Genomic DNA, 23,115 nt, shown 5'->3' with positions numbered 1-23,115 from the left:
TGTATGATTATTCATTCTTTGCAGTGCGGTACGTGATACACTGAAATTTTGTGATTTTGTGAGTAGCCAACAGTATTCAAGCTAGTGCGCAGAATTCATGTCCGTTTGTCCTTGGAAACACGAAAAAAACAATTTCTTGGGTGTTTCTGCGTTGCTAGAGATGCCACGTTAATCATCATTAGTTTCGCACAGTTGCTAATGTGTCCTTTACAGCAAGCTTTAATAAATAAATGTTAGGAATGTCAATATAAGTGCCCAAAATAAAACTAACAGTACCAGTAGATCATAATGGAAGGGTATTGAAGATATAAAGGAAGATACTTTCTCTAAACTCTCGGCCAAAGAATAGCTCGCTTCCTTGTCATCGCTTAGCTAACTTTCTCTATGATGACCAACACACACAGCAAAGCAACGACTAGCATGTAATGGGGAAAAGAAAGAAAGGAAGAAAGGTCCCAATATATTCACACTCGCTTGTATTCTTGTGAACAAACGCATTCAGAGAAAATATGACAGTGGCATCCCATTGCATTCATTTCCCCATCCGACAACATCCATCCATCCCCGCAACACCATTTACTCATAACATATGTACAGTTCTTGATAAATCACGTTATGTAAACTACGAATCTGAAGTTGGAATGGACATGTAAAACGTATTTGGTGAAGTTGTAGAGGTGAGCGTGACCCCCGGATGAGGGAGAGGAGCTACGGAGAGGAGGGAGGGAGTCAGCACATCCGGTGGAGCAGCGGGTACACATACAACCACTAGCCCGGCCATACTGGCTTCCCCACCCTCTGGTTCTTCGGCTGAAAATCTCGGTCTTGCCTCTCGTCTGCATTTGGTGGCGGGAGGCAATGCTGCACAAGGAACGAAAAGAAAAAAAAAATCTTATGGGTGTTGTGCATAAGCGAGAGTTATCACGTTGTTATTTGAGCGTAGATTTCACTATGTTCTACCAATATGTCCCACAATGAAATATAAAATGCTCACGAAGTAAGTTTGTTTTAAAATATACGGGTGCGATACATATTTTTATAAACATGATTCATATACAGCATTGAGAATAGCAGTAGATACAGAATAAGTCTGGGAGCTGATGGGATTTGTCCGATAAGGGCGTGAGATGCTTGTCTCACGTCGGATTACACGAAAGTCACTGGGGTGATGAACTAAACTGGCGAGAAGAATAAGGGAGGACTTCCTTGTAGCTTTGTTATTGTTGTAAGATAATGTTACTGCGACATCGAGTAACTCTTCGCTTTTGCGTGTGGTGTTATAATAAACAAAGGAGCATATATTTTAAGGTTTGTAAACTGAGTGTATGCCAGTGAGTGAGGAAGTGAGCCGGTGCTTGCTGGGGTTGGTAGCGGACTCGCTGCGGTGAGGTTGGCAGCAGCAAGATCCTCCACTGATAGAGGGCAGGGGATGCACCTCCCACACCGCCGCTTATATAACCCAGCTCTCTACTTTAATACACGCTACGCTCCCACACATCAGGGGGCAAAATAATACGAAGGATTTGCAAGGATCATCCATAATTGTGGAAATTTAGAGGCAATCGCTCGTGATGTGTCAACACTCCATGACATCTTAGATCAGCAGTGTAGGTGGGTTTGAGCACCTGAGGAGACAAGGAGAGGTGCATACTCGCCCTGCCATCACTGCTGGACAAAGGCTGCATGAGCATGGCCTCAGCTGCCCCGCCGCCAGCCGCCGCTATAGTCCTTTCTATTCAGGCCCCCTTGCGTGCTTGTGCTGTGTGGCTGCCTAGCTGTGTTGGGCCTATGGCAGCGGGTCGCTCACCTTAACTTCGTTTTTCTCGAGTGCAAGAATCGATGTCAACATCTTCGTGTTTTTCATAGTAAACATTCGCGACATTGCTGTGGTCTCTAGTGTGTTCAACACTTCTGTGGAGAGAGTCAGTCATGTATATTTGAGACTCGTTCTCACTGAATTTCGTCCCGTGACGAAACAAATAGACTTGACATAAACTTCCTCTACTATGGCATCGCCAGGCCAGCGTTCGCAGTAACACCGTTATTGCGGATTTGCTGTCCTAAACATTACAGAATAATACGTGTCATTTCGATACCCACATGGATTTGATATGCATGCATGTCTATAATTATTTAGCACATTTATAAATCAATTATCTTTCCAGGAAAACAGTATTTATGAAAAATATCGATGGTGGAGCAGCTGAAGTCTCACGGTAAACAGGGAAACATTGCTAGAACGTCCCTTCGCTACGTCTACAATCCTTTAGAAAGTAAAGCCGCGAAACCAGAACATCTTAACAATATTAAAAAAATATAATGATTGGCAAGCAAAAGATTTACCAAGGACAAGAGCATCTGGTTTGTTTTGGGGTACATAAGCGGGGTTTTGAGTAGAGCACGCACACCTCAATATTCAGTCCTTGCAATATTGCCAATCTGTTCTACGTGATGAATCTTGATACAGAAAGTGACGTGGATATTATGTGACATATATATAATTGGATATACTAAAGAAAATTTTACATGATTATGTAAATACAATTTAAGTTCTTTATAGTGCGTAAGAACCTAAAATTTTATAATGTACCGTCTTCTTACAAAAGTTTTCGTTGTTACAGGTAGGCCCGTAACATTGCTACATCAGTTGAAGTACCATCAAGCGTTTGTAGATACGTTTTCTTCTCTTCATAGTACTCTCGTAGTAACTGTCCATCATATATGACATGTTACATTTACAACACTCAGTGACAACAATGATGGATTGCAGGGCGAGCGGATTGCTGAGAGGAACTGTTCAGGCTATTTCGCGCGTTTTTTTTTTTTTTTTTAGTTCTCCGATGACAAGGTTGTGTTTGATTCAATTTCAAAAGTGAATAAATTGCTCAACCAAACACACCAAAAAATTCATAAACCTTAAAACATTCTAAACACGACAGCCTCCATCTCAGCTACGAGCGAAGTAGTAAGCTAAGCTAGTAATACCTGGGACCTAGCAACACTAGGTGACTGGGTACAAATACAACCATGTTAGCGGAGAGAGAGAGAGAGAGAGAGGGAGAGAGAGAGAGAGAGAGAGAGAGAGAGAGAGAGAGAGAGAGAGAGAGAGTCTTTTGGCAGAAATCACCTTGCATACCTAGGTGTAATATTAACTCTCAAGGATGACGTTTGACTTCAAAATAACTGAGTAGGTAGTTTTCTTGGTTGAGGTGATGCTGACTTACAGGCCACCCCGTACCGTGTACCAGCATGAACCAGAAAGGCGCGGTGAACCCATTCTCCCCCCAGAGCGCTGTTAGGGTATCCTGTTACAGAACTCTGGAACCTTGGAAGTCGCGCTTACAAGCTTGCCTTTGTTTTATGGTGAAAATAAAAGAAGAACAAGAGAGAGCTCCTCTGCTCATAGGTGTATCAGAGGTGAATGCTCTTTTCGCTCTGACTGATTGACGGGTAAACGTGCATTATGCATTTTTAACCTAGAGGCATCTGTGAAAGGGAGCATTCAACATCATGCTTTCCTCATTTATGTTGGTCCAGAGGAGGAGTGAAACAGCTGGAGAGGACAAAATGGCCGGGCAAATTGTAACGCGCGTCCGCCCGCCGCCTCCGCTCACCCAACACTCGCGGCACCACTCGTCTCGTCCATTCTCGTTCGACTACCTGCCCAACGGTTTTTAATCTACCTCTCTCTATCCTCAGACTGATAAATAAAGTTGAAATTTCTACAATAAAACTTTAATTTAAATTTTCCATTTTTAAATTATCTAGTCTTATGACGAAACAAGAGACATCAGTAGAAATATATTTATTGGTCGCGCAGCTAAACTTTCAAAATGGAGTGATGATGTTTGTGGTGTAACCAATACTGGCCCGGGACCCGCTTCACAATATTGGCATTTTGCAAGCGTTTGAGTGCAGTGTCGGCTCAGATATTGGCTGGAGTGATGTGAGAAAGCTATGCAACTATAGAATGAATGAGGAAACTGACGAGGAGAGCGTTGGAAGGCTGATATCTGGAAAAGTGCAAGAGTAAGCCTAACCCCCGCGGCCCTCTTGGTTCAATGATTGTGAGGCAACACAAACTTGTAGTGGTCTTCGGACGATGGTTTCTCCCTCTAAAAAGAGGCAGATAAAGGGTAGAGTGACTACTGGACACAAGCTTGATCGTAAAGGTAATTATATGGCAGGGCAGTGGTGTAAAAGGAAGGAGAGGAAGAGATATATGATGGCGGTGGCGGTGGTGGTGGTGGCGGTGACCAAGCCAGCCAACACCCGCCTCGCTCTCACTCACTCGCTCTCATACTCCGCACTCTGATCAATACACTCTCACGTCCGCCGTAATGTCAAGTTATTTTCCACAGTCGTTATCAGGCGTTGTTCCCTCTTTACTGTGTATGGTAAGGTATCTATGCCCGTGATCCACAGGCAGTCTCCCATTCCCTGCCTGGGGTCTGGTGGGGGGGGGGTAGCCCAAGTATGTATGTTTACAGTTCGATAATAGTTATTCCAAGTGATGGTAATATGCATTTGTAATGCTTCACAACTTCAAATATGATACCCACAGAGTTTTAATGTATGTGTAGCAGCCATACCTCTCGTTTCAGGAGTCAAACACCCTGGAGTCCTTGAATAAGGTTGCACCTTTGGGCACCAGGGATGAGGTTCTGGGTGATGGAATTACCAACAGCACTGGGATTTTAAACTAATTTTGTAATATTGTACTATGTATATAACACATACTAATGTTGATTCTCTTACTAACAAAGTAATTATATTTTTACTTTTTTGTATGATTCTAACAAATTCATCCTAAGTGTTACTTAATCATTGTTGTTGTTTTCCATTTTCAGTTACACTGTTGAAATACCAGGTTACCAGTTACTCAGGAAGGATGTGTCTGGGGATATACCTAAATGTGGTGTTTTTGTTTATGTTCCGTCAAACATTAAATACAGGCAGATAGTAATGGATGTTCCTAACAGCTTGTTCATATGTTTTCCTGATTTTGATATATACCATATCGCATTCATTTACTGGCCACTGTATAACTCGGACGCAGACAACAAAATTTTTATTTCTTTATAGTTTTTGCACTGGCAAGAAAATTGCATTAATAGGTGATTTTAATTTGCTGGACATAAGATGGAATAATTATCTAAGGTCTAGAGGTCTCACCAGTTATCATCTCTTATACAGTTGTACTTCACTCGGACTTTCTCAGTGGGTGACGGAACCAACATTTGTATTATTAGGTAATGTTTTTTATCTAATACTACAGATGAGGAGGTTGGTATGATACAGGTGCACCCCTCTTTCCCAGGCTATGGAGATTCTCCTGTTTCCTATTCTTAAATATTTTAATACTCTTCCAATTATCTTGAATACCCTTATTTCAGATTGTGGCATGAAAGAGACTACAAGAAAATTAAGGGTCACTTGATTTTGATTTTTAATTTAATAATTTAATTAATAATGAAATGCTGTCCAGACTTAATGATGTTTCATCTCCTTTAATTTTGAGTTTTGTTCCTCTTAAGAACAGAGTATTCTTGATATTCTACCTTGACCTGTCAAACCACCACCAGCTTTGAAATGAAGACATGCCATTCTATGTAATAATTACAGATCTATTTGTGGCATCCACGGATGATGGTCTGTAGCAGCAACTAAGTCTTGTAATCAGTTCTTGGAAGTCAGTCATGAGTTTTGCCATTATTCTATAGGTAGTTAATCTCAATACAAAATTTCATTGAGTGATAACCTAGTTTCTAATGCAGAGTTCTTTCATACTATATTAGAAGAAAGATGATTGCAAATCCTTAGGTGGGCCCTCTCAGATTTACAACTGGTGAAATTATATATGATCCTAGAGCACAGTTTGAGATATTTGCCTCATCATTTTATTTGATTTTTATTGTGATTTCCCCTGCTAATCTTTCTCCCCATCAAATACGTAAAGCATACATTGACAATATTGACCTATCCTTAGATGATGTGTTTTCAGTCATCTCCAAGCTGAATCCCTCCTCGTCACTGGGCCTGATGCAGATTTTCACCCAGTGCTCTTGAAGTCATGTGTTGATGAAATTTCTCATCTTATGTTGATCTTTCGTTCATCATTCAATGAAAATAATTTACCCCAAATCTGAAAAAAACTTGGTTGTTCCCCCCCAAAGAAAATGGTTCACGTTATGATCTCTAATGTATAGATCTGTGTCCTTGACTGCAGTTTATGTTAAAAGTTTCTTTATGTTAACTACAAATAGTATTAATTCACCTATTATCTGTACCAATTCTGATACAATCTCATCCATATTGGTTTGCCAAGAGGATATCAAGACCCAAGCTTAGGGCTTGAAAATGAATTCATTAAATGTATTCAGCTTAGAATTACTAGGAGGGTAGTTATTGGGAATGATAATGGCCACAGTGGCCAGTATTATCTGGATTGTTCCCCAATTTCTTTAAATGATTCTGGTACTGCTTTGGGTATAATAGTTGATTCTTCTCTGAAGGTCCATCAACATGTAGCTAATATAGATCATAAAGTTGGTGGAGATGTGAATAATATTTTGAAAGCCACAGTTAATGATAATACCTTTTTTATGATCCCATTATTCACTACCCGTGTATGATCCATCCTTGAATATACTTTATCACTATGGAACTTAGAGTATGTTGGAGATTTAAAGCTGATAGGATCTGTGCAGAGACGATGGGCAAAAAATTTTAGGTTTGGAGAATATGAGCTTTGCTGAATGTTCAATGTTCCACAGTTAAAATAAAATAAAAAAGAGAGGCTGGCAACCTTGGGTGGAGGAGTGGCAATCATCAACAGTATTCCAATCAAATTCTTGAAACACAGTGGTGAAAGACATTTTTAATTAATTAAGTAATGGTATTTAATTACTCTAATATATTTTGCATGATATCAATTTTCTTTATCTGTCTATTTGAGTGTACTGTAGGTGTGGCTTTCTCTGCACTTAGGGGGCCTTTTGTAAGGTGGCTGAACGGCAAGGTCACAATTCATCAGAGAGCAAACAGTTGTCATTTGGCTGCCCAAGACTGAGTTATAACCTGTCCCTATTAGCTGTACAGAAATTTCTTCCAGTGGTCAAATATCATGAAGGCCAGGAGGGCAAGTCTGACCATGAATAACTGTAAACAATGATTTGTTATATTTTAATTTGATTTTTTCAATTTACTCAGTATTTTTGCTTTTACACAAATTTAAAAAGTGAATTGTGATTATAGAAGTTTTTAATGTAACCTTTTTATGTAATTGTGGTTGTGGAATGTTAGTGTCCAAGGTTGTGGGATTCAAATTTAGATTTTCGGTATCCACCACTTGTATTACTGATTTATTGATTTGTGATTATCAAGGATGAAGTTGATTTTTGCCAGCTTTACCACTAGGTATGTTTTTATCATCCTAACAAAAATTTCAGTTGTCTTAACTTTGTACACCTAATACTTCTTTCTTCAGTAGCTAGTGGTTATTTAGGTGAAACACAATGTACTCATATGTTTATTACTCATGCTTCATTTATTTGTATGAAACATCTCACCTGTTATATGTTTCATCATATCCATTTACTTGGAAAAGGTTCTTCACTACTCGGTCACAACAATTATGAGTTATAGTATCTCTGAGAAAGAGATGTTTACCCCATTAATGATTTTCTTTCTTCATCCTAATTTTAAATTTTTTGAGGGGTACCCAGTCAAACTCTTTATGGATCTCTAAATCAGCCACTACTTTCACATACTATCACTTCATTTTTATCTATATTGTGCCTCAAATTTCAAATTTGGCAAACACTGTCAGCCATATTTGTGAGCTTTTGACCACTTGTTTTCTGTCATCACTGTCATAGCATCTGCAAACAGGATTGTATTCAAGAACCATTTACTACATTAGCACAATTTCACTCCAACATCACCAATCCTTGCTTTCAATTCTTGCTTTATCATCCATGTAGTTTGTACAGTAAAATCCCTCTTATCCGGCATCAACGGGACAGCCGACATGCCGGATACTTGAATATTGCCGGATACTTGAATAGAAGTGAAATTATGTCCACAATCACCACCCTACACTCACGCATCTTACCATAACAAAGATCAGCTGATCTTAATCAGCAGCTGATCTGATCAGCTGCTTAAGTGTAAGCACAACACGCTTCCTCTTTTCTACAACTTTAGGCTTGATGAAGGCGTCAGGCGATAAACAGTGCACACGCGGGACTGAGTCACTGAGTAAACACAGTGCAGTGGGCCGCGGGTGGCGCGAAACAGTGTGCTCTGGTGGCGAGGGGACAAAGTATGCCTCTTGCGGGAATTTTAATCGATTTTATGAGTACACATTGATTTTTTATTGATTTTAAGGCTTGGGGAAAAATGTGCCGGATACTTGAAGCTGCTGGATACTTAAATACCGGATGAGAGGGATTTTACTGTATATTTTAATAATTTGTCTCTATTTATATTTCAAAACTTTCAATTCCTTCTACAGTTACTGTTATATATGCTTTTGCATCTAAATGCCTTCACCCTTTTAGTAAACTTTCAATGATTAACTGGCTCCTGTAGTCTCAAAACCTTGCTGGATTACCCATTTTGTCCTGCCAGGTGGATCATGTAATTCATGATGAATCACTTGTTAGAATATGTGCAAAATTTCTGCTGTTAGTCACTTATGTTCATGAAATTATATTTGGATTTGTTTGAGACAGTGCTACAAACTCTTACACAACTTTTATTTTACAGGAGAAAAAGCAAGCAGTAAGCTCCCTTACAAGCCTCTCGCAAGCAAGAAATTCTACCTTGATATCAAGAGCCACAAAAGCAGAGCTACCATAACAGCTGATATACTTAATCTCGGAGGGGTGAGTTGATGCATCTTATCAATGCAGAGTACTCCCACCACCTGTATCTTAGCAATGGTTTTGTAGCTGTGACTTATGTATGTTCAAAGGGTAGCACAAAAGCAAAATTAATTTAAATTCACAATTAAAGGATGATGTATTGCTAGGTATCACCTTCATATTTCAGTGTCTGCATTGGCTCATGTCATCCATGTCTTATATTTGCCTCCAACATTTATGCAATGAAATATTGTTCAGTAGATGATGTACTGACAAATTCAGTATGAAATTTGTATTCTTCATTTCACAGCAAGGAAAAAAATTAAAATGTGTATGTATTACCACATCTTATTTCAAGTGTAGTTGGTTTGGTCATGTAGATTTACTTAGTGTGCTGATATGTACTATCCACAGCAAGCCACATTCTAAGATAGTTGATCTCTCATTCAGACTGTTGAAGAATTCCTCAGCCGAGAGGTCAGCTATGTGATCAGCACACGAGGGCAGCAGCCAGCAGGTGGATCCAGCAGTGAACAGCAACCCTCTCCTAGTGGTGCTCTCACTCCCCATCAGCCCCTGTCATCACTGCCATCTACCTCTCATGACTCGCCGCTGAATCTAGATTCTCCCAGAGAAGACACTGGCAAGAAAAGAGTGGTTAGTATTGTTCTTTTTTTCTTCAGAATTTTAGATCAAGCATCTAATAAGACTGCCTTTGGCATAACAGTTCTTGACAGGACTCTTGAGGCAGCATTTCTGATGTGTGATGAATTTGACATAGTACTTTGCAAACTATGGTGTTATGCCACCTAAAACCAGACCTTGTAAGAGAGAATCGGTAAAGTTACCTCTTGTATGTTAGCAATGATAACTAGCAAAACAAGTAGTTCTGTTGTTTTCATTTTCTGATGGCATGTAGACTTAAAACTAATTATTGTAGAGTGTTAGATTTTAAATCTTATCTGGTTGACACAGTTTGGCAAAAAACAACTGTCAGACTATAGCAATGTTCTAGGAAATACACAGCATAGAGACTCCATAACTTAGCATACATGAGCTTGCTGTATGACTGATTGAGACTGCTGGGATACCTTATAGTTAACCTCTTAGTCTCAGAAATCTCTCACTTCAGATAGGTCCTTCATTTCTTGATGTCACTGTTGATCAGTCATTTATGGTGTATAGAGTTGATGATTACACAGGAAATACAGTGGTATGATGGGTAGCCTAAATAGGATTATGGATTAGAAGAAAAGCAAATAATGATGCCATAGATGGAAAATATTTATGCTTGAAAGGAGTTTTTGTTTTGTTTGTATGTATTATTAGTTGAATGATACAATAAATGTAAGGCTTTCAGTAGAGGGTATTTAAGAAATCTCATCTTTGTATGTAAATTAAAATTTTCAAAGTATTTTACTTGCCTTCAGCGCACAAGAGCTGAGGTGCTGCTGGAGAGGGCATGTGTGAGGCGGCAAGGCACCAGTGATGTTCTTGAAAATGCACGCCTCTGGAATGTCCCGGTGTGGCCGCTAACCAAACTTTTGAAGTGGCTGACAGCACTGAAGGAGAGTGGGCGCTACAAGCCATCCAAAACAAATGGTGTTGTAGCACCCAAGAGCTCCTTGTCTTCCTCAACGAAGGTCACGCGTCTCCGAGCTCCCTTCATCAAAACGGAGGCCTTTACTAGGTTGGTGGCTTCTCATGCTGCACTAATCAGTTCTTATCCATAGAGTGTATTTTATTAGGTGGAGCTGAAATTGCCCAATGGATGGTGGGGTAGCTGGTCATATCAAATATTCTCTTGAGAGGCATAGAGACTAAGATGTGAAGGAATGTGTTTAGGTGTGGTTGAGTGACAAGAGTGTGAGTGTGCATATGGCACCATGTTTCAGCTATCTTCTCTGCAAAGAATGTTTGTTTAGCATTTGGTATTTATGCAAATGTTGCTTTACTTACAGACAGTACAAGCCTCTATATAAGGAATTATCCACCTGGCCAGAACTAAATTTGTTCAACCCTCCTGGAGTATCACCATTTGCAGACCCGAAGCAGGCCAAGGCCCGGCAACAACCTAAGTCATCCACTTCAGCACTGAGAAATGACCAGAAAGACAGGTCAGTATTTGCAGCTTTCTATGATTGAAGTTTGCAGTGTTTGTGGTTTTCTGTCTTTATGCACATTGCTCATCAAATTCGACTTTTAAATCTTCTGTTTTCCTTTAGAAGTTCTTATAAAAGGTGACAAAAAGAAGAAATAATTAAATGTGTTTTTAAGCTGGCAGATTTAAAAAAAAATTATTCAGAATTATCTCAAAATGCCTGCCTTCTGTTATCAGCAATTGTTTATATTGATAACCCTTTGTGTCCAGGCGAATGAGGGAGCGTGCTCGTGGTGCCAAGGCCAGGGAGAGTGGCTATTGTGAGCTCTGTAGCACCACCTACACCAACCTAACCCTTCACCTGAAGTCTGATTCCCACATCACCTTTGTCCGCAACGACAAGAATTACTTGTACCTTGATGAACTTATCAGCGGGCAAAAACAAAACTGTCAGGTTAGTACATGTTTTACTTGTATTTCTTATCTTTATGTATGTTGTAACTAGTAATCATTATTTCATCTCTTCATCTGTTCTTTTATCTCGACCTTCCATTTTTCCACCGGGTTTTTCCTTCTTACTAGAACTTTCACTTTCACTCGGGTACACTTCCTTTACAAACTCTGGGCTGAGTGAGTGTTGTATCTTCAGGCAATATATGTGCAGCTTTTCTATTGAATTGTTAGATATTCTCATTAACCCTTTCAGTGCTAGACATTTTTCCCATATTTTTCAGACACATATTTCTTTACTTCATTATATTAATAATTTTTGTAGCATAGAAAATATAAAATGAACCTCTTATTCTTTCTAATCTCCATTTACCTGTGCAAATTATACTCCTATGCTGATCTGAATGTTATCCAAAGACAGCTATAGCAGTGAAAAGTCTAAATTAAAAGAAAGCCATTGTAATTTTGATAATGACCAGTATAATATGTACTATACGAGAATAATAGTAAGACTCATTTTTCATGTAAAAATGGTAGTTTGGATTTATTTTATAACTTCACCTACTTGTTCCCTTAAGATATTTGCTGGATCCCAATGAGGTATAGTGGGTTGATGCCCCCAGAGAGACCTGTGGCCAGCCTGAGCAGCAATCACCCCAAGCGACTGCGTAAGCAAATTGTCTTCAAGGTTTGTATGTTTTTTGTTGTTATAGCATTACAGTAAGATTTTTTTTTTTATTAATTTGTTTATTTATTTATTTACTTGTTTTTATCATTATTTTTCTTATATTATGATGAACCAAGTTTCATGCATAATTGGTTGTAGAAATGTGAGAAAAACTTCATTCCACAAAAGTTAGGTCATTGTTCTAGTGGGAAAAAAAGATGATTGACTCTGGACTGTAAACTCCCCGTTTTGTTTCCCAGAAAATATCTAAAATAATTCCCCATTAATTTTGCAAGAAGGTAGCTTTGGGAGTTCACTGTTCTAATTGGCTTCCACACAATGTTCTATAAATACTTATCTTTCACAAGTAGCTTCAGAATTGTAAAACACTCTATTCAACTAAAGATATTGATTTGGTGTTTAAAAAAACTATCTGTATAAGTGTACTTACGTTCTTGACCCAAAGTTAAATGGAGACAAATGATGTGATCCTTATATAGAATTGCTTACCACACTGGTGTCCTCTTGGGCAGTGTTCATCAATATGCCTGTATATTGTTGATGATGTGATGCATCTTTTACTATTTCTTTATTTATGTTTGTTTCAGTTAACAATTGAAAATGTTTTCTGCTGTGAAAACAAGTGGCATGGCCACATTGAATTTGATTGTTCTATTTCAAACTTATTGGACCAGTATATTTCTGTATTGTCATTTAAGGAACTCAAGAACGATCTAAAGTGGATGGAGTGGAATGTGGAGTTAGATTCATGTGTTAGGCCAAGAAGCAGCTGAGGGGGAAAGTATAAATTAATATAATTTATGAAAAATCTGAAAGGTGGGTCTACAGACTGGGAAAGGTTATTGTCATTGCTGGGAAATGGTGGACACTTCTCATTTAACATTTGCTTGCTCTCTCAAAATCCATCACAAAATTAACATTCTGTGTTGAGCACGTCCAATAAATTAGAGTTCTGTGTTACATCATACATTATAGTAAATATATATGTATGCTTATTAAAGCTCATAGTGCTCCACTCATGACATATTTCTTTACGTATGCGCACCTTAAGGCCTCTCCTTTCCAGGTAAGTTAATGGTTTAGGTGCTATTTTTCATTTGATCTTCCATAGTACAAAAGGGTCATTGAGTTTTTGAGGAAAGAAGCTTCAGATGGGAGTCCTTGCTTCTTCATGTGAGGATGAATTGTTTTGAGACAACAAGTGTCAAACTAACATAAATATATTTTGATTTGAAAAAGATATGTGAAAAAAGTATATTTGCATGAGTAGTGACATATATTTATATTGTTCACGAAGTTGTTGTATATGAAAACAGAATTACACTCATTTTGATGTTTTACTTTCAGTCTCATATTTCATCTCTGTTGTACCCATCATATACTTCCATACCTTGTAAGACATAAGAATTGCACAACTTTCCATAATTCTTTCCTTTTACATAGCTTTTATTTTATTTTATCCACACTGTTTCATCAACCATTATTCTTCCACATACTACCTTCATCTCCCTTTATACCTTTGGATACAAAGAGGATTTACAGTATTTAAACTAGAGATGTATCAGATGTCAGAATTCAGAAATCTGTGGATGCAAATGTCATATGTTTTGCAGATGAGAAAGCACATGCAGATATCAATTTCTGCAAAATAGCAGATGCAGATATCAAATTATGATGTCTTTCACAGATGTGTATGTGTTCAGGATTTTGGTATAAAATCACTATATAGTGCCAGTTATTGTCAGATTACAGCTGCCTTTTTTACACAATATTGTATTTTGCGATTTTGATGTTTTATGATGAGTTTCAGCCATACATGTGTATTAGCAGTATACAGGATGGAACCGAACTGGTTTTGCATCGCACCAACCTGTTTCCTGGAACTTCCACCCTTTTGAAAGTGGTTAACTACAAATCTATGAATAACTGATAAATATTCAATATTTAAAGTTTAGGATAGGCAAGTTTCTTTTAAAAAACCAGCTTTTTATCTGCCTTTTCTGACAAAAAGTCGTTTGCATTTATTATAATCAGACCAGCACCACTGAACAGTTGCTCATTAGGAACGCTGCTTGGTGGATAGCAGATGTACTGTACAGCAAGCAGCCTTCACCAAATCAGGGTAGACACTCTTCATTGTCTTCCACCAGTGCATACTGTCTTGGCTTGTTCTACGGATTCTTTATTCAAGCTGCTTCCTTTATACCTTATTACTTACATATGCAGTATTACTTTTTTTTTTTTTTTTTTATGTAGGAAGGACACTGGCCAAGGGCAACAAAAATCCAATAAAAAAATATGCCCACTGAAATGCCAGTCCCATAAAAGGGTCAAAGCAGTGGTCAAAAATTGATGAATAAGTGTCTTGAAACCTCCCTCTTGAAGGAATTCAAGTCATAGGGAGGTGGAAATACAGAAACAAGCAGGGAGCACATACATAGCACATACAGTACTGTTACACAGTACATACATACTTTTACATATTTACATGATACATACATAGTCACTGCAAAATTCTCTCCCCTTTTCTGTCCTCCTGTAAAACTTGACACATTAGGTTGTGTAAATTTGAAAGGAAATCAATAAAAGGTGTAATTTTAGTAGATGATTAAGTAAACATGCTTTAATTAATTTCCTTCAGCTTTGCAAGTTCTGTACTCCGTAGTCTGTAGTGATAAAATATATCTGACACATCATCATTGTGTGGTGAAGATGCGGATGCAGATATTTATTTCATCACAAATGTGGATGTAGATGTTTCATTTATCAGAACTGTAGATGTAGAATCAGATGTGGATGTTCCAAGGATGCAGATGGGGATGCAGACATCTGATACATCTCTAATTGAAATGTAGATTAATTTCATTTGAATTTATTCCCAAGTTTAGTGAAACTTTTTTTTCCATAGATTGGTGAAACCATACATTCTGGTCCAACCCTTGTGGCTCCAGCAGTGCTCAAGGATGAGGACCTGATTACTACAAGCAAGTGCGTCTTCCCCAGTAACCTACAGGAGAGCTCCCGGATCCCCCTGGACAGTGATCACCTAGCCCAGATTCCCTCCACTATACCCAGTTCTCCACAGCCCTCAGAGACACCGTGTTTCACTGGCCACACATCACTTCAGTCCTGCACCCCCTGTACTCAATATTATTTGGGCACCAAAGGCTCTCTTCCAGCAGCTTATGTACCTGATGTTTTAGTGCCCAAAATTATTGTGTCCAAGGTCTCAAAGACTGTTAATTCTGCAGCAGTGAAAAGTGTTGGTGAAAATTGCACAGCTGAGGCATTTAATAGTAAACGTGTGAAAAAGGCCATAGTACGCAAGGACAGTGTTGATGAAACTCGCACTCTGCCAGTGACATTTTGTAAATCAGCAGTTCCCCAATGCAAGTCAGTTGAATACCTAAAGAGCAGACCCACTCTAAGAAGTGGTCGTGCATTGGAACGGTTTGAAAATATTCATCCAGTGATAAAAAAAGAACCAGATGAAGTACAGGATCCCTTAATATACCTGAACACAATAAAAGATGAAAGTTTCACAAGCATAGAATCTGGTATGATAGAATTACCTGAAAGAAAATCAGAAGTCTATGAAGCAATACACCCAGAGTTCAAGAAGGGACGGCTACTGATCAAGGTGGTGCAGAGAACAACTCCTACTGAAGCTGTGGTAGATTCTTTGGATCTATCCACCAATCTTTCTAGAGCAAGTGTCATTGAAGAAAACAAAGAAATGGTCAGACTCATTCAAGAAGCAGATTCTAAGCTTGACTCTTTTTGTCCTAAAAGGAGCAGTCGTGCATCTAAGAGAATAGGCAGTGCTGAGTTTGGCGTCATTGAAATAAAACCAGAACCAGTGACGAGAGTGCGGCGGTGTACAAGGACTCGTAAGTGTAGCTGCCGATCAGATAAGTCAGAGTCTGAAACCTCGGACTCGCGTAGTGTGGCAGATGAGGCGCTATATTTCGATATGGTGGACAAGACTGCGAAACTAGGAAAGCCAAAGAATGGTGAGCCCCTGTTAGATGAGGCTACCACTCATGTAAGTGCCAAGTATAATGGTGATGTAACCAGTGAAATAGCCAATGGGGCTCACAAAGTCAAGGGACGCAGAGTTAGCCGCGCCAACAGTGACGAGTCTGATAGTAACTCTGGCTCAAAGAGTAATGGCAATATAGACCACAATGGTGATAAAGTAGATTTTAGTGTTCTTCTTGAGATCTCACCTGCAGATAGGAAAAAGTTTGAAAGTAAGAAGGCAAAAATTAGACGAAAAACTGCTGATTGGCTGCTGATATCTGAAACTGAGCAGTATTATAATGAAAAGGAAGAAATAATGAGAAATAAGAATAAACTGGACTCTGAAAGTGAAAGTGATGAAAGTGATACCTGTACTGAAAACCAGGACTCTAGAAGTGACTGTTCTGATGAATCTGAGAGCACAGCTGGTTCATCGAGAAGAAACAAAGGCAAGGGAAAGCCTGCACGGACTGTTGAGGATGACTCCAGACCCAGTGCTAAGAGACCAAAGGAGGACTTGTGCTCCCAAAAAAAGAGAGGCCGGCCTGTGGTTAGCCGGACAAGGAAAACATTATATGACCTTACAATGTTGAATGATGATGATGACGACGATGATGAAAACTTCTTTGGCTTTCCAGTGAGCACCACAATTCCTCAGAGTACACGAACCAGCTGCACTTTGAGTGGCTCAGCTTCTCAGACACGTAGCAAAGTGAAAGAGAGCTGCAAGCACTCTTTCGACCTCTCCTCTGGTAGTGGCAAAGTAGGACGGAAGCGACTGTCGGATGCTGAGAGGTTCTTAAGAGACAACAGAGAATACTACCACTTTCAGGAGACAACTGAGAGGTTGCGGCGTTCAACCTCATCCTCAGCAGAAAAAGAAAAGACTGGAAGATTGGATGGCTGTGAAGTGAAAGAAATAGAGAAGAAAGAGGAGTCAAGATTACGGGAGCCGCCGCCACCTCCAGTATCAAAAAAACGGCCTGTGGTTGATGGAAGGAGAGTGACTCGTAGTGCTGGTATTATTTTGGAGGAGCCTGATTTACAGGGTAAACCAAAAGTGAAAAGTGTTGAAAAGAATGACACAAAGTGCACGGGAAAGAATGTGGAGAAAACAGATGTCAAAGAGAAAGACAAGAGAAAACTTCCTGATGATCCTAAAAAGAAAGCTCCTGAAGAAGACAAAAGGAAAGGTTGTGAGGGAAATAAAAGAAAGTGTGTAGTTGAGAGTAGAAGGATTAGCAGTGATGTTGATAAAAAAGAGTCTGAAGACAAGAAAGACAGTGATGTTGATAAGAAAGTGTCTGAAGACAAGAAAGACAGTGATGTAAGAAAAACTGCATCAGAATCAGAAAACAGGACTTCAGAAAGCATTGCTGATTGCCATGAGTCTGAAGGAAGAACTAAACAGGTGGAGGTTTCCTCTTGTAATGCTGCAGTTGTTAGTAATAGTGAGTGCACAGAAAGTAGAGGAAAAAGACTTCTTAGAGCTGAAACTAGAGAAACCTCAAGAAGTGATTTACAAGATTTGTACTTTTCTTTTGAGGGAGTGCCTGATCAGGAGAGCTGGTACCAGACATACCAGAGACTAGTAGATGGAGTTTGTAATAATGAGTTTTGTTATGAAGAGGAACCTCTGAAGTTTGTATTACCTTATGAAATGCCAAAGGAATATGTCAGAGACTTTCTTTGTTATAAGAAAGGTATGTTAGCAAAGAAAAAAAATGATCTCGCAGACCTTGTTCGAAAGTCTCCCAGGTGCCATGCATCTACTCTTGCTCTTTTTTCTGATATCATACCAACCAAAAGAGTTAAAAATGCTAAAGTATTAAGATCTGCTCCAATCAGAGTGGAAGAAGCCTCATCTGATGGAACCAGCACCCCTGGGGCAGAGTCCACTAAGCTACCTCCTCCTGAATGTTTCGAGTCCACTGAGGAGTTGGCGATCTTAGCACTACACATTGACCACATTATGAAATCTGAAGGATGTTATGAGGAAGTGCCTGTTTGCAATCCACACATTGAAGACCTGAAGGAATCTGAAGGACTTGATTACAAAAAGACGCCTCCAAAGAAAAGGGGTAAAAAGAAAAGGCTGATGACAGGATCTAAATCTGAGAAAAGCTTTGAAAATGCAGCTAAAGAGCTTAAGTTGTTTGATAGTTCACTTGCACAAGAGGTAGATCCAGTTTTCATAGCTGGTCTTTGTGATGACATGAAGGACTTCCTGATTCCAGAAAATATTCTTGCTCGTGAAGCATCTGAGGTGGTGGAAGATTCATGTTTTTGTGTGTGTACTGACAGAGCTTCATGTGATGAATTTTCTAGTGCAGATGATAATACTGAAGCCAGTTCAGAATGTGTGTCTCTTTGTGATTCTGAAACAATTGACTGTTCTGTCGTTAGTGAACCTAAACGTGGGCGTAGTGCTAAGAAACGTCGGAAAAACTTAACTGGCTGGCCAAAGACCCAAAAGCGGAAGAAGCCAGCACCATCTCATACATCAGATGATAATGATAGTGCTTTGGGATGGGATGATCTTGAACCAAAGAAACATGGGTGTTGGAAGAAGCAACAAGACTTTAGCCTCCTAGAGCAGACCACATCTGAGAGACTTGCTGCTCTGGCTGCATGTGATCGGAGAGCTTCTCCTAGAAAAAAGGCTTCTGTCTTATATATGGACACGTGGCCAGTTAGATTTCGAACACAAAAATAGATTTTATAGAAGTATACTTATGACTGAGTGATTCAAATTGGATTGTGTGATGCATGAAGTGTTTATACATATTTATTATCAACATGTATGACGTGCGTGGTGATTTGTTTTTCAAAAGATGGAACCAAGGAGTCTCAGGATAGCTCTGTAAGAGAGTGATTGAAGTGTTTGTACAGGTAGGATTGCCTAAGTTAATTTGAATTTGAGTGACTGTTGAGGAATGACATGTTTATTTTTAAGGTAAGCATTTTGTATGATTTTTCATTAATGCAAAAATGATATATCTAGTTATGTGAATAGTTTATTCTATTTATTTTTTAGACAGTTAAGTAAAGGCCTAAAAGTTTTCTTACATTTGTAGTGTAAATGCCACTTTTGAATTCTCAGCATTTTTCTTGTATTTTCTTTACTTGGGTACAAAATCATAATTCTTAGTGGCTTTGTATACGGTGTTCCATTGATGTTCACCAGACCAATATATATATATATATACGTATATATATCGATATATATATGTATACATACACATGATTTGAAACATTTACCATTATGTAGGACTAACATTGGCATACCATAATTTGACAAATTTTGGCATCTTGAGAACAGTCTGATCTCCATTTTTGCATTAATTTGTATCCCTTAATCATAAAAATTAGTGATGCAAAGATGGTGAGTATAATTTACTTCTTGAGAAGCTAGTGGGCACCAACCATCACCTACTTGTTCCCTAAGGATGTCACTGTCACTGTTAGCACAAGGGAGGCAAGGCTCTGTGTCAATAGTCAGGATGTGAAATCAATTTTGCTTTGTTATAATGTTTTTTGTCAGCTCCAGAATGAGGATGGACACACACACACACACACACACACACACACACACACACACACACACACACACACACACACACACACACACACACACACACACACACACACACACACACACACACACACACACACACATTGCTTGCTAAGTCAGTGGTAACACCCTTGACTGTCACTATTCAAGCTGAAGTTTACAGTTCACTCATGTCACCAAGAGTTTTCTCTGATAAGCAAGCAATTACTGCCTTCCTTGTGCAAGAGAATGGGATGTGTTTTTTATGTTAAACATTTTTTGCTTTATCCATGAATTGGACTGTATGAGCTTTGAGCTCTCACTGGGAGGGTAACCTGGTGAGCACAAGTCTAGCATGTGATTCTTAAGACAGTAGTAAATGATACATATTCAGATGCACACTCACATATAAATCATAATTTTGTTTTGGACCCAATTAAGATTACTTCACGTAGGTTCCCTAAACCAGATAGCCATGAACATTGAACTTATCATGTGCCTTGCTTATTAACTATGTATAATCATTCCAAATCCTTGTGAATTCAAAGCCAAAGCGCTCAGACTGATGCGACCACGCTCATTTGATTAAGCGAAAACAACCTATCTCTGTCTATATCTGACATTTGTTTCTAAAAAAACTTTTCTAAGGGGGATGGCCATAATAGTCCCACAAGACAGCACTGCCTCACAAGCGGTCAACTGAGAAACACATTGGGATGATTTTGACCACAGAAAGCCCAAATAATAATTTATGCTATAATTATATTAGTAGCAACCAATGCTCAATGGTTGGTTAGGCTTGGACACCTTTGTGCCTCTGAACTAAAGCTAGATGTTTTCACACCAACTATTACATCTCACCACAGCCACTCACATCCAGCCCCAGCCTGAGTAGGATGCCAAGGATTTCTCCATTGTCCACAAAAAGCATCAGATACCCAACAGTCTAGAGATTTATGTCAATACTTATAAAATTTGGAAACTTCATGGAGGCTTGACATTCTTAAGAGTCCCCAGACAAAATTATCTCACCACCCAGATGGCTTTCAGTGCTTCTCATAACTAGACAGTTGAGCTAAACTTCATGCCAGTTGTCATTCAGCACTCAACCACAGAAATCCAACTACCTCTTAAGAAGTTGATGCTGCAGCTATGAGTTTCCATCATTTGGAGAACAGAAAAATGGACAAGGGTATGTGGGTCCCTTGCCCAGCACTATGCTTGGATAAAAAAAAAACAGAATAGAGGGAGTATGAAAGAACACACATAACTGAATCTATCACTGTTTCTTTAGGATTCATTATTTAAATGTCATTGTTAAGTAGTAAAACAATAAAAGAAGATTTGAGTACTTGAGAAAAAACTGCTTTCAGTGCTTAACTGACTATTGATGATGGCATCCAACAACTGATTGCCTAATTTTTTTATGTTAAAAAGGACTGTACATATATCTATTTAAGTGTTGAGAACACTATTACTGATCTTGCTCAGTTAATGGTGGGCATGATGGGCAGCAAATACTGGTCACTGAGGTAGATAGCTCAACTGTGCTTGGGAAAGAAGTTGACCTTACTAAGACACCAGGTTCCACCCCGACTCCATCAACAGCACCTCGGTGATGTATTCATCATCTACCTTGTAGTTGGAGTAAAGGAGGTACCTCACAAGGTAAGCCAGTTGCAGGAGTATCTTCCTGAAGTTGCTACCTGGTGCCTTTTGCTTATTGATCACACACAACAGACACATGATTGAGGCATGATGTCTGGATGCATTTTTTCCAGCATTGGCCATGTTGCTTGCTGGCTCTTGCTTTTCCCAGTCCATCTATCTCTAAACATACAGAGTTTTTACAAGGTACTACCAGAACTTAAAAATCTGGAAGTTGAATGAAAATAATAAGATGAGATTTTGTTGCTATTTTAAAGACTTAAACAAATCTTCAGCCTTCTTGCTTGTCAGTGTGAAAATTTCCTGCTAAACATGCCAGACTAACAATATACCTGTAGCTATGCTGATGATGACTCTCTCCCTATAACTTAAGAATGTGACATTTTGCTTCTGTGTATCACCCCTTATAGATCTGATAAGGCATAAAACTATGGCCATCCTCCTCACAACAATAGTTCTCGTGATCATTTCTAGTTACTCTCTGTGACTTTAGTTCACATCCCAATTGTCCTCCAAAAGTAGAAGCTTCTGTTGCAATCTTTCTCCAAAAAAACCTGCATAGTGCTAAGGACTGGCAGGTAATTCATAGATAGATACAGCTCCCAAATTACTCATTAGTAAGATAAAGCTATAAAATTCTATAGCACTGCTGCAGACTTACCAGTTATCTGTGTGAAACTAAAGACTGGTGATGAAAATGTCAAAATGTATTAGATGTGGTGATTTGGCACACTGTATCCATGTAAAGAATTTTTGCAAAGAAAACAAACAAAAATGAAGATCAGACTATCAACACAAGATATTTTAGAGACTCCTAGCTCTTTGTGACAAACAGTGTAATTAGCATCATCTATCATCAGTTGTTATTGATGTCATTATCATTATTAATTTTTTAAATTAAAATTTTATTCAACAGAAACTTACTCCTGAATTCAGTAAAGTGTTTTACTCATGTAAACAAAAAAAGTGTCTTTGGTAATATTTCCCATGTTAATTCCAGAGAATGTGTGTGTGTGCATGTGTATGCATGTGTGCACACACCTCAAGTGCTACAAAAGGAAAGCTTTGGTAAGTTTCCAGTATTAATTCTGGTGTGTGTGTGTGTGTGTGTGTGTGTGTGTGTCATTGATTGTTGGGGGTTGGGGGGGTATTAGGGAAAGAAGATTAATATGTCAAAAGTTGAAAATAAAGAGAACTATAATGTAGAATAATATGGGTCATGTCACAAATGAGCAGTATGGTCATGAAATATATGGAACACAGTGTATCAGCATTAGTATCTCAATGAAATTGTTACTCAGATGTCTAGTTTATAATGCTTTGTTTAATGTTTCACATGAATCAACAGCAGCTTTTTCTTAATTTCCTTTATACATACATATATACATATATATACATATATATATATATACTTATTTTGTAGAGCGATCCTGTAATGTATAAACATATGTATACATTTTGTAAATAACATTCTTCTACTGAAAATAATTGCCAATGATTCATAAATGTGAAATATACAGATATTTGTATCATATGTCTCAATGAAACCTCATACATGTAGCATTAACTTCCTTTTAGCAATAAGTTTCAATATTTTCAGCTACTCAAGTAGTGAAAGATGGCAGCAGATATAAGCATCCAGTTCAGTCTCTAAATGACTCACTGTTTTCTACTCTCCATTAATATCCCTCTCCTTTTCCTAGGCCACTTTCTTCATTCTTGTACCTCCATTTGTAACTCGTTTTCATCTGTACGATGCAGC

The 23,115-nt window shown here is 38.6% G+C and overlaps 2 protein-coding genes across 3 annotated transcripts; both read left to right on the top strand.

Moving 5' to 3' along the window:
• The first annotated feature begins 3,818 nt into the window (after positions 1 to 3,818).
• LOC135103079 (uncharacterized) lies at positions 3,819 to 22,882 on the top strand. Of its 2 annotated transcripts, XM_064009042.1 has the most exons (8): positions 3,819 to 4,172; positions 8,773 to 8,891; positions 9,321 to 9,527; positions 10,301 to 10,560; positions 10,832 to 10,987; positions 11,242 to 11,425; positions 12,000 to 12,109; positions 15,018 to 22,882. In XM_064009042.1, exons 7-8 carry the CDS (start codon positions 12,017 to 12,019, stop codon positions 18,846 to 18,848), a joined length of 3,924 nt encoding a protein of 1,307 aa, XP_063865112.1. In that variant the 5' UTR covers positions 3,819 to 4,172; positions 8,773 to 8,891; positions 9,321 to 9,527; positions 10,301 to 10,560; positions 10,832 to 10,987; positions 11,242 to 11,425; positions 12,000 to 12,016; the 3' UTR covers positions 18,849 to 22,882. The 2 variants fall into 2 exon arrangements, with proteins under 2 accessions (XP_063865112.1, XP_063865113.1); XM_064009043.1 differs by lacking the exons at positions 3,819 to 4,172; positions 8,773 to 8,891; positions 9,321 to 9,527; ... (2 more) ...; positions 11,242 to 11,425; positions 12,000 to 12,109 and adding an exon at positions 12,191 to 13,175.
• Positions 4,103 to 11,683, top strand: LOC135102565 (protein DBF4 homolog B-like). The gene is made up of 11 exons (XM_064007845.1): positions 4,103 to 4,172; positions 4,362 to 4,474; positions 4,605 to 4,668; positions 8,773 to 8,891; positions 9,321 to 9,527; positions 10,003 to 10,083; positions 10,301 to 10,560; positions 10,766 to 10,785; positions 10,915 to 10,987; positions 11,242 to 11,425; positions 11,678 to 11,683. Exons 1-11 carry the CDS (start codon positions 4,103 to 4,105, stop codon positions 11,681 to 11,683), a joined length of 1,197 nt encoding a protein of 398 aa, XP_063863915.1.
• Positions 22,883 to 23,115: the final 233 nt, after the last annotated feature.

Source organism: Scylla paramamosain, chromosome 8 (genome assembly GCF_035594125.1).
Source record: "Scylla paramamosain isolate STU-SP2022 chromosome 8, ASM3559412v1, whole genome shotgun sequence".
Lineage (NCBI taxonomy): Eukaryota > Metazoa > Arthropoda > Malacostraca > Decapoda > Portunidae > Scylla > Scylla paramamosain.
Note: the sequence above shows the minus strand (reverse complement) of the source record. Positions and strands in the feature narration are given on the sequence as shown.

What these genes read in the sequence shown, in the direction of transcription:
- LOC135102565 (XM_064007845.1), top strand. Translation starts at nt 4,103, where the DNA reads ATGGTTTCTCCCTCTAAAAAGAGGCAGATAAAGGGTAGAGTGACTACT. An exon ending in CACCAGGGATGAGGTTCTGG is followed by an intron (nt 4,669 to 8,772) that starts GTGATGGAATTA and finishes TTTATTTTACAG; the next exon opens with GAGAAAAAGCAAGCAGTAAG. An exon ending in ACACTGGCAAGAAAAGAGTG is followed by an intron (nt 9,528 to 10,002) that starts GTTAGTATTGTT and finishes CTCTCACTTCAG; the next exon opens with ATAGGTCCTTCATTTCTTGA.
- LOC135103079 (XM_064009042.1), top strand. Translation starts at nt 12,017, where the DNA reads ATGAGGTATAGTGGGTTGATGCCCCCAGAGAGACCTGTGGCCAGCCTG. An exon ending in GTAAGCAAATTGTCTTCAAG is followed by an intron (nt 12,110 to 15,017) that starts GTTTGTATGTTT and finishes TTTTTTCCATAG; the next exon opens with ATTGGTGAAACCATACATTC.